Source organism: Cebidichthys violaceus, unplaced genomic scaffold (genome assembly GCF_023349555.1).
Source record: "Cebidichthys violaceus isolate CVI_PGR_0920_01 unplaced genomic scaffold, fCebVio1.0.p SCAF_103, whole genome shotgun sequence".
In the NCBI taxonomy this organism is placed as follows: domain Eukaryota; kingdom Metazoa; phylum Chordata; class Actinopteri; order Perciformes; family Stichaeidae; genus Cebidichthys; species Cebidichthys violaceus.
In genome coordinates, this window is record NW_027176267.1 from 338,112 (window position 1) to 352,500 (window position 14,389).

At 46.1% G+C, this 14,389-nt stretch overlaps 2 protein-coding genes across 5 annotated transcripts in view; both read right to left on the reverse strand.

The window, feature by feature from the left end:
• Window positions 1-284: 284 nt before the first annotated feature.
• Window positions 285-4,522, reverse strand: LOC137887631 (zinc finger protein 345-like). The gene is made up of 10 exons (XM_068730746.1): window positions 4,412-4,522; window positions 3,428-3,630; window positions 3,282-3,329; window positions 2,919-3,092; window positions 2,690-2,813; window positions 2,315-2,594; window positions 2,093-2,243; window positions 1,327-1,840; window positions 800-1,255; window positions 285-654 (listed from the first exon to the last, which is right to left on the reverse strand). Exons 1-10 carry the CDS (start codon window positions 4,413-4,415, stop codon window positions 401-403), a joined length of 2,208 nt encoding a protein of 735 aa, XP_068586847.1. The 5' UTR covers window positions 4,416-4,522; the 3' UTR covers window positions 285-400.
• Window positions 4,523-9,432: 4,910 nt separating this feature from the next.
• Window positions 9,433-14,389, reverse strand: part of bcor (BCL6 corepressor) — a 27,848-nt gene continuing 22,891 nt past the window's right edge. For all 4 annotated transcript variants that reach the window (XM_068730819.1, XM_068730811.1, XM_068730828.1 and 1 more), the window contains exons 12-14: window positions 13,425-13,502; window positions 11,794-11,977; window positions 9,433-10,711 (exon numbers count right to left, since the gene is read on the reverse strand). In XM_068730819.1, the coding sequence (XP_068586920.1) occupies window positions 9,649-10,711; window positions 11,794-11,977; window positions 13,425-13,502 (1,325 nt within the window). In that variant the 3' untranslated portion in view covers window positions 9,433-9,648. The remainder of the gene's footprint in view (window positions 10,712-11,793; window positions 11,978-13,424; window positions 13,503-14,389) is intronic.

Sequence of the window (14,389 nt, forward strand, 5' to 3'; positions counted from 1 at the left end):
GGAGAGACAAGAGGAGAGAAAGACAGACAGGGGGACAGACAGACAGGAGGACAGACAGACAGGAGGAGAGAAAGACAGACAGGGGGACAGACAGACAGGGAGAGAGACAAACAGGGGACCTCCTGAGAGACGCCTCAGTGTAAACAACCTTGTCTAGGCTCCTCCTCCTCATCAACATGTAATAACTGCTTTATAACTCTTACCTGTCCATGAGACACTTCCTGTTCCGTCCACAGAGTGCTAATAAAGTTTAGTTTGTGTTGAAATGAAGTCACATGACAAGATGACAGAGGAGAGCTTTTATAGAGCGAAGCACAGATACACTGGAACCAATCACTGATCAGTAATCAATAAATCACACATCAAAGACAGACATGATGACATAACAACCTGGAGACGCTCAGGCATCCTCCACCACCACCTGTCTGTTCTCTGTCCCCACCACCTGTCTGTCTTCCGTCTCCTCCACCACCTGTCTGTCCTCCGTCCCGTGGGTCAGCAGGTGGCGGTTCAGGTGAGTCTTTCGGGTGTAGCTCTTTGGACAGAAGACGCAGCCGTGAGGACGGACGTCACTGTGAGACAACATGTGCTTCTTCAGGTCAAACTTCCTCCTTAGACATTTACCGCACTCTGGACACGAGAAGGGCTTCTCTCCTGGGGGGGAGACAGACAGGTGTGAATACTTCAGACTGTAGTTTCTTACCGGTGTGAATACTTCAGACTGTAGTTTCTTACCGGTGTGAATACTTCAGACTGTAGTTTCTTACCGGTGTGAATACTTCAGACTGTAGTTTCTTACCGGTGTGGATCCTGCGGTGCTCCGTCAGGTGACAGGAGATGGAGAACCCTTTTCCACACTCCAGACAGACGTACGGTCGTTCTCCTGTGTGAGTTCTCATGTGTTTCTGCAGGTCTCCTCCGGACGGCCATCCTTTACCGCACACCGTGCACACGTACGGTCGCTCCCCGGTGTGGCGGCGCACGTGCACGTTGAGTCCGGCGAGCGCGGTGAAGTCCTTGGGGCAGTACGGGCAGCGGTAGGGCCGCTCACCGGTGTGGGTCCTCAGGTGGCCTTCCAGACCGTCGCGGGTCTTGAACCGCTTGCCGCACTGCGGGCACAGGAAGCGGCTCTCGGTGGTGTGGCTGGCCCGGTGGGACTGAAGGCCGGTCAGGGAGCCGTACGTCTTGCTGCACTGGTCGCACTGGTACGAGCGGAAAGTGTGCGTGCGCTGGTGGATACGGAGCTGGGTCACTCCTAGGGGGAGCATGAGAGGTTATCAGTGAGGTCTGCTTACCTGAGATTTACCTAAGATCCACCTGAGTTACCTGAGAAGCTCTGGTCACAGAAGCGACAGTTGTAGCAGGGCTCGGCTCCCTCCACAGAGTGGGTCTGCAGGTGTCTTAGCAGCCGAGTCTGAGAGCTGAAGGTCTGGTCGCACACCGTACAGGTGAGGTCCGGCAGCCGGTGCTGCAGCCGGTGGGCGTCTCTCTCTTTGGCCGACTCGAACACCTTGTCGCAGCGGCTGCAGGTGAAGCCGCCTCGGTCCAAGTGCGTCTGCTTGTGATTGGTCAGACTGGAAAGGTGGTGGAACTCCTTGTCGCACTGGCCGCACTGGTAGACGGGTCGGGCCCGGTGGCTGCGCTGGTGAGAGAGAAGCTCGGCTTTGGTTCTGAAGGTGGCGTTGCACTGGAAACAGGAGTGGCTCCTGGAGGGGCGGGGTGCCGGGGGGCGGGGCTCTGGGGGGCGGAGCTCTACCTCAGGTAAACTCTGCAGGTTCACAGCTCTAGTCGCTGACAAGGCCGACCCGCAGGACTTATTGGTACGCAGGTGACGGATCACCTGGAGAGAGAGAGAGAGAGACACGTAGAGAGAGAGAGAGAGAGAGAGAGAGAGAGAGAGAGAGAGAGAGAGAGAGAGAGAGAGAGAGAGACTGACAAGCTGACTGGACAACTGGTCCAAGTCACTACTGATACTACTACTACTACTGTAACTACTTCTGCTACGACTACTAATACTACTGTTACTACTACGACTACGACTACTAATACTACTGTTACTACTACGACTACTACCGTTATTGTACACACTCACCTGAGATCGGTAGATGAAACATTTTCCACACTGAGGACATTTGTGAGCGACCCGCTGAGAATTGTGGGAAATGCTGTACAGAGCATTAGCAGTGACCTCAGAGCAGCCTTGCTCCGATTGGTCCACAAAGTCTCCAGGTGAGTCATCCAACCTATCAGGAAACAAGGTGGTCAATACGGGAATCTCTCCATGGATTAATCTATCGATCACACATCGCCTCACCTGTCCTCCACAATCACAGGTGTGACCGCACATTCGTCGCTGCCCACTGCTGAGCTCTGATTTGGCGCCTCCTGCTCCACCGGACCACTCACAGTCTCCTCCTCCACCTCCTGTTCATCTTCTTCGTCCTCCGTCATCACCTCCACCTCCACCTTCACCCGCTCCACGTCAGGCGGAGGATCTGATTGGACCTCGCTGAGAGGAGGCTCAGGACTGGTTGGTTTGGCGAGAAGGGGGTGTGTCCAGGCAGAGAGGAGGAGCTTCTCCGTGTCGTCACCCACTGAGGGAAAAAAGAAACAGGTGAAGAAGAAGAGGAAGAAAAAGAGGAAGAAGAAGGTGAGATAAAAAAAAAAGAACTACAAAGTGATGTCATACCTGTGGTGGTGGCGTGACCCAGTCGACAGCTCTGATTGGTCAGCAGCTCCCTCAGCTCGTCGCAGTCTGCCTCCTGCAGACAGTCCTCCAGACCACCGGGGGCAGCGTCGAGCCAGCACGCCGCCTGAGACGCACCAATCAGAGACAACAACAACCTTCAGTATCCAAGTAGCCGTTAGCACGAGGGCTAGTTAGCGTTAGCCGTTAGCAGCCACTGGCAACTGAGGACCTGTTTGAAGTCAGGCACAGGAAACAGCTGGTCGATCCTGGACAGGAAGTCAGAGATGAGACACTGGAGGGCGGAGTCAAAGTCGTGGTGGAACACCTCCTGCAGGAGGCGGAGTCTGTCCTCTGGACTCTGAGTCACCAGAGAGGAGCACAGTTCATCCACCTGGTGGTCAGACTGAGAAGACACATCTGTTTTATTGATCATCAATAATGATCAGAAATACTCCATATCCCACAATACACTGCTCCTACAAGTAGAAGAAGAAGCAGAAGAAGCAGAAGCAGAAGAAGAAGCAGAAGAAGCAGAAGAAGAAGGAGCAGAAGCAGAAGAAGCAGAAGCAGAAGCAGAGTCCTGTCGTCTCACCGTCGTCTTGTAGACGTAGTGTTGTGTCTGAGGGTCACAGAGGGTCACCTGTAGATCAGACGGTTAATAAATAACTGATCATGTTGATTGGTCACTGAGGTGTCTCTCACTGAAGCTCCTCCCACTGAAGCTCCTCCCACTCTCACCTTGGCCCTGAGAGCCAGGAGCAACAGGCTCTTCTGTCGGTCCGTCAGCAGCTGTGGGACCGCCTCCGTCACCAGGGAAACAAAGTCCTCCAGCATCCCATAATGACTCACACTCTGACGCCGAGCAACCTGCCACATGGCCGCCGTCAGCAGGCGGAGAGGAGGGAGGAGGAGGCGCAGGGAGGAGAGGGGGGGAGGAGAGGCTGAGGAGAGAGAGAGAGAGAGAGAGAGAGAGAGAGAGAGAGAGAGAGAGAGAGAGAGAGAGAGAGGAGGAGAGGAAGAGGGGAGAAAGAGAGGAGAAGTGGAGAGGAAGAGAGGAGGAAGAGAGAATGAGAGGAGAAGAGGAGGAGAGAAGAAGGTCTTTTATTGTCTTAATAAATAATAATATGAATAATGAAACACATTTGTGATATTAGAGGTAACATCTCATTCACCACCATGTTTAAGATGTTTGCCTGGTTATCAGCAGGCATTAACTAGACTAACTACTAGTAGCATTAGTACCATGGTTTGGTTGGTTATCGGTGACGTAGAAATACTTAATACAACTACAAGATATTTTATAAATATATATATTTATAACTAAATATATATATATATATATATATATACTAAATATATTTGTACTTTTACATGTATAACAGGTTATATATATATATATATATATATATATATATATATTACACACACACACACACACACATATATAACATGTTCACACATGCCGAATCTTAATGTAACTATAGCAGAGTCACAATAGCTAATAATATGTTGTATATTAAATAGATATCTCCTCCAGGAGCCAAAGTAAAGTAGAAATGTTCGTTTTTTACATGGAGTCCGGTCCGATAACAACACATCAGTTGAGCTAGCTAATGTTTGCTTCTTAGTTATCGGAACTAATGAGACATAATATATATAAATATATATATACATAATGATTATAATACAGTAAATATATTAATTAGCATCGTCAGCACGTACCCATTCTTCTTCGACGGTGTCTTGTTTCCTTTCCTTCACACTAATAGGAGGATAGCTTGGGAAGCTAACAGCTAGCTGCTGTTTACAGGCTGCTACCGGAAGTTATAACGCAACTACACTAAACACTTCCGGTTGAATGAAGTGTTTATTTATATTGTATTTGTATTGAATACATATTAAATAACATATGAGAAAATATAAACGTTATCAAGATAAATTATAAATAAATAAATCAAGAAGAATGTATATAAAAGTATTCATAATAATGTCATTATGACGGGGTTAAAGGTCACAATGTGCCTTCAAGAGAAGAAGTTTAATTTATTTATTTATATTATTTATTTAATATATTTATATTATTTATTTATTTAATATATTTATATTATGTATTTATATTATTCATTTAGTATATTTATAAACAATAATATTAATATATTTACTGCAGATGATAAAGTGACCCACAGGGGGAGCTGTGGTCTCACACACACACACACACACGCACATACGCACACACACACACACACACACACACACACACACACACACACACACACACACACACACACACATACACACACTCTGCTGTCAGACAGGATGTGTGTGATTTATGAGTCTCTGTAGACGACTGTTAGCCTCCATTAATGTTTTATTCTCCTCCTCTCCTTCTCCTTTTCCTCTTAATCCTCTTCTCCTTCTCTCTTTCCTCTTTTCTTGCCCTTCTCCTCCTCGTCCTCTCCTTCTCCTTTTCTTCTTCTTCTCCTCATCTCCTCGTTCGTCTCCTCCTCCTCCTTCTACTCTCGTCCTCGTACTCTCCTTCTCCTTCTCTTCTTCTCCTCCTCTTCCTCTCATCCTCTCCTTCTCTTCTTCTTCTCCTCATCTCCTCGTTCGTCTCCTTCTCCTAATCTCGTCCTCGTACTCTCCTTCTCCTCCTTCTCCTCTCCTTCTCATTCTCTTCTTCTTCTCCTCATCTCCTCGTTCGTCTCCTTCTCCTCTCATCTCGTCCTCTCCTTCTCCTCTTCTTCTTCTCCTCATCTCCTCCTCCTCTTCTTCTTCTACTATCGTCCTCGTACTCTTCGTCTCCTCCTCCTCTCCTTCTTCTACTCTCCTCCTTCTCCTTCTTCTCTACTCTCCATTCTCTTCTTCTCCTTCTCAGCTTTTCTTCTTCCTCCTCTCCTCCTCTCCTCATCTTCCTATTCATCCTCTTCTCCTCCTCCTCCTCCTCTTGACAAACACTAGCTACATGAAGCTAACGCTAGCTAGTCTCAACTAACTCTGACAAACACTAGCTACATGAAGCTACATGAAGCTAACGCTAGCTAGTCTCAACTAACTCTGTGACAAACAATGGCTACATGAAGCGAACACTAGCTAGTCTCAACTAACTCTGTGACAAACACTGGCTACATGAAGCTAACGCTAGCTAGTCTCAACTAACTCTGCGACAAACACTGGCTACATGAATCTAACGTTAGCTAGTTTCAACTTACTGTTACAAACACTGGCTACATGAAGCTAATGCTAGCTAGTCTCAACTAACTCTGTGACAAACACTGGCTACATGAAGCTAACGCTAGCTAGTCTCAACTAACTCTGTGACAAACACTGGCTACATGAAGCTAACGCTAGCTAGTCTCAACTAACTCTGTGACAAACACTGGCTACATGAATCTAACGTTAGCTAGTCTCAACTAACTCTGTGACAAACACTGGCTACATGAATCTAACGTTAGCTAGTTTCAACTAACTTTGTGACAAACACTGGCTACATGAAGCTAACGCTAGCTAGTCTCAACTAACTCTGTGACAAACACTGGCTACATGAAGCTAACAGGTCAGACGAGTACAGTGGGCGGGCGAGCAAGTGTCTGCATTAGAGCGAGAGAGAGAGAGAGAGAGAGAGAGAGAGAGAGAGAGAGAGAGAGATAGAAGGGATTGGTAGTGAAGCGTGAAGACAAGTGTGTGCCCGTGTATGTGTGTTGTGTCTGTGTATGTGTGTGTTGCGTGTCTGTGAATGTGTGTCTGTGTGTCTGTGTATGTGTTGTGTCTGTGTGTGTTTGTGTATGTGTGTTGTGTGTGTGTGTCTGTGTATGTGTGTCTGTGTGTGTGTGTGACCTTGTCTGACTTGTGTGAGGCAGCGAGGGGAAAACTGGGGAACCTTGAAACCGTCCTGATTTCCTCCTCCATTATTCTCTCTCTCTCTCACACACACAGACATGCTCGCTCTCTCTCTCTCTCTCTCTCTCTCTCTCTCTCTCTCTATCTCTCTCTATCTACGTTTCTCTCTCTTTCTCTGTCTCTCTCTCTCTACGTCTCTGTCTCTCTACCTGTCTCTATCTGTCTCTCTTTCTCTATCTACATCTCTCTGTCTCTCTACCTCTCTCTCTCTCTCTCTCTCTCTCCCTCACTAGTTAACATTACTAACGTATTATTAGCGTGATGTTAGCTAACATTACATTAACGTATTGTTACATCAGGTTAACGTTATGTAACAATACATTAACGTGATGTAACAATACGTTAACAATACGTGAACGTGATGTAACATTACGTTAACAATACGTGAACGTGATGTAACATTACGTTAACAATACGTGAATGTGATGTAACATTACGTTAACAATACGTGAACGTGATGTAACATTACGTTAACGTAATGTTAGCTAACATTTACTAAACCAATCTTTCTTGTCAATGTTAGCTAGTGTAACGCTAACTTGATAACTTCCTGTTTCTCTGGAGGACTCTAGAGGAGTAAAGAGGAGACAACGCCACCGACAGGCGAACAAATGAAACGCACCTTCAATAAAATGACAGATTTCTATGACCATTGTTGTAAACATTTGGATTTATGTCAGAAAACACACAAACAAACAAACATAAAGACCTTTTGTTTGTTTGTTTTTAAGACATTTTTATGTGTAAATGTTACTTATTAAACCTTTAAAATTTACATTCTGAACAACCAAAGTGGAACACAGAGAAAATCAGTTTGAGTCGACTCGTATTCAGGCGACACACACACACACACACACACACACACACACACACACATACACACACTGTGTACACAGACGGGCTATTCATCTTTCCCTTCACCAACATCAATAAATGATGGCTGCTCTCTCTCACTGTTTAAATATTCATCGCCGGCGCTGCTCGTCTTGCTCACTAAACAGCCAGACGACACACACACACACAAACACACACACACACACACACACACACACACACACACACACACACAGAGTTACACACCTATTATACACACACACTTATGGAAAACACACAAACAGAAAATAGGCGAAGAAGCGAAAGGCTGCTTTAACTGAAAGTGAATGAAAGTGTGAGTGTGTGTGTATTCTAGGGGGGGGGGCGGTGAAACCCAGCGCTCCATTTATCATGACTTAAAGAAACAGTCCATCATGTTGGGACGCTTCCCCAGGGTCCGATCCAGTACACAGACGGACCAGGACGCCTTATTTATTTTTTCTTCTGCTAGACACGCTAGCATGACTAGCTAGCATGACTAGCTAGCATGCTAATCCCACCATGCGTTAATGCTACACGGGTAACAGAGAACGAGCTGAACAAAGTTCTCCGCCATCTGGTGATAGCAGTGTACTTTCCCACGATGTGACGAGAGAAACAAGAATGTGAAAATAACACATCCGAGATGTGTTAGCCTAGCTAGCCTAAGAGATGCTAATGATTCGTTTTAGCTCTTGATTAGCTCCTGTAAGAGTAAGAATAACAATGAATATGCTACCATATTTTCAGCTAATTCTTTGCACTTTGCTACAAGCAGCTAGCATAAAACCAGACATGCTGAACATTTGTAGCTTGGTCTTGGCGTTGGTTAGCTACATAATGCTAACATTGAATAACTTTTGTCAGAGCATCCACTACAGACAGCGAGCGTAAAAAAGGGTATGCTAACAGTTTGAAGCTATTTGTTTGTGCTCAGTTAGCGTCAAAGAGGATAGCTGAACATTGCTTCGATTACATTTATGAAGTTTCACCAGCTTATATATAACAATAATATATTGTTATATATTATATTATAATATAATATATATATATTTTTAAAACATTTTCTTTAATAAAAAGCAGAAAAAAATGCATTTCTTTGTGTCTTATTTTGAAAATCTCAGAGGGGTATTAGTATTCTGAGCGAGGAGAAAGGTGGCGATGTCTCTTTTCACTCGCCCACATTTTATTATCCTGCCGCGCGTGTGCGTGTGTGAATGACTCATCCACCTCTGTGTGTGTGTGTGTGTGTGTGTGTAGTTGAATACACACACACACAAACACACCAAGATAAAAGGGTGTGGGCGAGTGAGAGAGAGAGCGAGGAAACATCCAGCATGCATGAACGGAGTCTCACTCTGGTTCATATTAGAGGAAATAGTTTGTCCCAGTTTTTAGAGACGCATGAGTCACACACACACACACACACACACACACACACACACACACACACACACACACACACACACACACACACACACACACACACACACACACACAGGTAGACAGACCTACGGTCCAATCAGTGGAATTTAATTTCCCCGTCTGGCAGAGAAATAAAATAAAATGTTGCAGCGTTTCGCTGCGCCGCCTTTAATTAGAGGCTGTTTAACACACACACACACACACACACACACACACACACAGTTAGGCTCTGAATAAAAGGCTAATGAGCGTCCAATTACACACCTAAACAGTAAACACTCACGCATGTCTTCATGCATATTTAACACAGACTGGTACTCTCTCTGTATATATATACATGTATATATACGTATATATATATATACGTATATATACATGTATATATATATATATACACATGTATATATATACGTATATATATATATACGTATATATATATATATATATATACATGTATATATATATATATACATGTATATATATATATATATATATGTATATATATATATATATATATACATAGTCCTGCTACATACTAGCTAATCTGCATAATGAGCTTGAGTCCAGACGACGTGTTCTTTACATTTATTGGACAATAAATAGTTTGGTGACCTGAATACAAAATGACAAACAAAAGGTAACAAACGTCGTATTTACACCAGACTCCATTTACAAAGAACTCATTTTAACAACAGTGACATCTGGACGCATATTCACAGTTTACACGTAGCACACGACACCGTCACGGTGTTAACTGAACTAGTTTCTGGACTCTGGCTACACCATCATGACCTGGATTTGAGCCGGACCCCCTTCCCGGCAGCCTTCTCCGGGTCTTTCTTTACGTCTCTCTGGATGGTTCCCCCCCCGACTTTCAACCCCAGGTCCCTGATGTGGACTCTGAGGTTGCCCAGGTTCCTCTGCCAGGCGGCGTCCATCTTTACGGTCTTGCCTCCGTGAGCATCGGTGCTGCTGGTGGTGGTGGTGCCCCCCGCCCTCTTTACTCCCTGGCGTCCCCATGCGTTAGCGTCCGTAGCGTCGTTGGACCCGGCGGTTTTACTTCGTAGACGTTGCGGTTCAACGTCAACCGAAGCGCCTCGGTTCGTAGAGGCTGAAACCCCGCCGGTCGGACGCCCTTGGTTCGGTCGCTTCCACACGTTAGCGTCCGAGGCGCCGGTTGCAGAATTAGTAGGGTTCTGTGGGTCCACTTTGGTGTCCGAGCTCCTGCTTCTTAGTTGCTGTGGTTCCCACGTGTTTGCACAAACCGCCACCTCTGACTTAGCTCCTTGTTGTTGTTCCCTAGAGTCCATTTTAGAGTCCGAATAACCAGAATTTGGGATCCAACTGTTCTTACTTTGCGGCTCCCACATGCTAGCAGTCGCTGTCACGTTTGGCTTTGCAGGAAGAGGAACCGTAGTGTTTCTACTTCCTGGATGTTCCCACGTGATAGCGTTCATGTTGGTTTCCGAACCTCCCAGATTCTTAATACTCAGTCCAGACTCTGCAGATCCGGCTTCTGACGGCGGTAATAACGGTGGGAAACGTTGCGGCGGCGGAAACGCCTCCAGCAAGTCCCAACGACTGTCCACAAACTCCAGAGAAGAGCCGAGCATGCCGGCGAGCTCCGGAGTGGCCTCCACCAGCTCCAGGGGGTCCCTGACGTCCGGCCTGAAGGAGACCAGCTCCCGCTCGTCTGGACCCGTGAGGAGCTGCGACCGACGGGCCTGCTGGTAGAACTCGTCCTCGCCGACGGACCGAACGTTGAGCTGAGGGAAGAGACGCCGGAAAGACCGAGACGTCATCCGGAGACGACCCAGGACGTCGGAGAGGAGGAGCCAGTTCCTGGGTCTGGAGGAGGAGAAAGAGCGTTTTTACAGAGAAGAATTTAAAAATGTCAGAGTTTTATCAATTAAATTTGAGTTTGATTACAAATGAAACGTTGAATTAAAGCTGAATTTGTTTTCCCATAAATGTCAAGAGAGGGAAGACGGAGAGGCGGCTTCTCTTTTATGTCTCCGGCTGCAGCCGAGGAGCTGCTATTGATTCACAACGTGTGTGTGTGTGTGTGTGTGTGTCAAGGGCAAATGAACACACACACACACACACACACACACACACACACACACACACACACACACACACACACGTTGCTGTTGGAATGTTAAACATGCGAATAAAGAGCGTGAGAGAGAGTGTCAGAGCCCGGTGGCCTCGTAACCAGGAGGAGCCATTAATACGACATCAGGTACGAGGGGGAGGAAGGGGGGGGGGGGGGGGGAGTGGAAGCCAATTAGCCGTGTCGCCACCGCGATGCAATCCTCGTTAACGACCTCTCCGTCTGTCCCCGTCTTTATCTCTCTCTCTCTCTCTCTCTCCGGAGGATCGTTTTCCCTCCGTCCCTTTACACCACCTTAATTGGTGTGTCTGTGTGTGTGTGTGTGTGTGTGTGTGTGTGTGTGAGAGTGTGTGTGTGTTATTTTAATTAGATAATAAGTTGTTATAACAAAGCTGATTTCACAGCTGTGGTCGGGTTCATGTGGTCCAGAACCAAAAGGAGTTCAAAGAAACAACTAAAATAAAAATAAAAAACTCTTGTCACGTAAAGGAGAATAGCTGGTCCACCTTAAAAAGGACAGACCACCTTATGAAACGGTATACAACCACAGAAGTGGACATCGTCATGGTGACGTCCCTCATTGGTTTGAAGTCTCTATTTCGGCATTTTGGCCGTCGCAATCTTGTTTTTTTTTGCAACCAGTGAGCAGGAAGTGACCATATTAGGACTGAGGAGGAGTGACGTAGAGACGCCGTATACGTCTCTGGTAGAGACCTGTCAATCACTGTGTAGCCCCGCCCCTAAAGCATCCCCTGCTTTATGGTCTATTCCTGTCAATCACTGTGTAGCCTGGTGGACAGTGTTCTGAACTCACCCCTGGGACAGAGACACCTGGATGTTGTAGCAGGGCAGCAGTGGTCGGTCAGACAGCTCAAACTCAAACACCTCTCTCCGGGCTCGTTGCTCCTCATCCTCTTCCTCCTCTTCATCTTCCTCTTCGTCCTCTGGACCCGGAGGGTCAGCAAGAACGTTAAACACTCCGACCTCGCTGGACGGTTCTGAGAACACAAAACATCACAATGAATTAGTAGTTCTTTGTATCCTAACTGGTTTAGAGGTAGTTCTTTAGATCCTAACTGGTTTAGAGGTAGTTCTTTGTGTCCTAACTGGTGTAGAGGTAGTTCTTTAGATCCTAACTGGTTTAGAGGTAGTTCTTTGTGTCCTAACTGGTGTAGAAGTAGTTCTTTAGATCCTAACTGGTTTAGAGGTCGTTCTTTAGGTCCTAACTGGTTTAGAGGTAGTTCTTTGGGTCCTAACTGGTTTAGAGGTAGTTCTTTAGATCCTAACTGGTTTAGAGGTAGTTCTTTAGATCCTAACTGGTTTAGAGGTAGTTCTTTGGGTCCTAACTGGTTTAGAGGTAGTTCTTTAGATCCTAACTGGTTTAGAGGTAGTTCTTTGGGTCCTAACTGGTTTAGAGGTAGTTCTTTAGGTCCTAACTGGTTTAGAGGTAGTTCTTTAGATCCTAACTGGTTTAGAGGTAGTTCTTTAGGTCCTAACTGGTTTAGAGGTAGTTCTTTAGATCCTAACTGGTTTAGAGGTAGTTCTTTAGATCCTAACTGGTTTAGAGGTAATTCTTTGGGTCCTAACTGGTTTAGAGGTAGTTCTTTAGATCCTAACTGGTTTAGAGGTAGTTCTTTGGGTCCTAACTGGTTTAGAGGTAGTTCTTTGGGTCCTAACTGGTTTAGAGGTAGTTATTTGGTTCCTAACTGGTTTAGAGGTAGTTCTTTGGGTCCTAACTGGTTTAGAGGTAGTTATTTGGTTCCTAACTGGTTTAGAGGTAGTTCTTTGGGTCCTAACTGGTTTAGAGGTAGTTATTTGTGTCCTAACTGGTATAGAGGTAGTTCTTTAGATCCTAACTGGTTTAGAGGTAGTTCTTTAGATCCTAACTGGTTTAGAGGTAGTTATTTGTGTCCTAACTGGTTTAGAGGTAGTTCTTTAGATCCTAACTGGTTTAGAGGTCGTTCTTTAGGTCCTAACTGGTTTAGAGGTCGTTCTTTAGGTCCTAACTGGTTTAGAGGTAGTTCTTTAGGTCGTAACTGGTTTAGAGGTAGTTCTTTAGGTCCTAATTGGTTTAGAGGTAGTTCTTTAGATCGTAACTGGTTTAGAGGTAGTTCTTTAGATCCTAACTGGTTTAGAGGTAGTTATTTGGGTCCTAACTGGTTTAGAGGTAGTTCTTTGGTTCCTAACTGGTTTAGAGGTAGTTCTTTGGGTCCTAACTGGTTTAGAGGTAGTTATTTGGGTCCTAACTGGTTTAGAGGTATTCTCTTTAGTCTTGATTGTCTCTTTCCTCGTGTGTCCCTCGTTCTCTCAGCACCAGTTAAAATCTATTTCTTCGAACTTTTGTCTTTTGGTTGTGGGTTCTCAAATCATACTTCCTTTAATCCTCAACCATCGATCCTTTCCCAGCATTCCCAGTGTCCCGTGTGTGTTTGTGTGTAAACTAACCGCACAACGAGCTGCCGTAAAACTCCCAACAGATTCCCGGATCGCCCTCCGACCTTCCCTGGAGGTCGGACAGATAGTCTGCAGAAGAAGAGAGACGGAGTGTTAGCGGTCGATCAGAGAGCCGATCAGAGAGGACGACGGCGGCGAGACAAGGAAACAAAAGGGACACACACACACACACACACACACACAGAAGACGATGAGTGTTTGTGCTCAGTCGGTGCCGGCTTGTCGCCGCGGCGCCTGGCGCTGAGTAGACGGATGCTGGCAGGAGTGTGTGTGTGTGTGTGTGTGTGTGTGTGTGTGGCAGTAAGCTGTTCTGGGATTCAACAGCCAAGCCTCATTAAACCCCTCCGGAGAGAGAGAGAGAAAGAGAGAGAGAGAGAGAGAGAGAGAGAGAGAGAGAGAGAGGGAGTAAAAAGAGAGAGACGGGGAGAACAAATACAGGCAGGGAATGGTAATCAGACAGGCTGCCGAGCGCACACACCTACACGCACACACACACACACACAGAGACACGCACACACACACACACACACACACACACACACAGAGAGAGACATACACACACAGAGACACACACACACACACAGAGACACACGCACACACACACACACACACACACACACACACACACAGAGACACACACACACACACACACACACACACACACACACACACACACACACACACACAGAGAGACACACACACACAGACACACACACACACACATAGACACACACACACACACAGAGAGAGAGACACACACACACACACACACACACACTGACGCAGTGGCAGCTTCGCTTTCCTTCTCGTTGACTCCTCGTTCTCACTAAAACCGTTTCTATTTAATCTTTTATTCATATATTCTGGGTTTTTTCCTCCCCCCATTTTTTGTAATGTTAGCGAATGTCTAAACGAATGGTGGTAACCGTTCGTGTTTATTAATTGTAGCCGCTAAA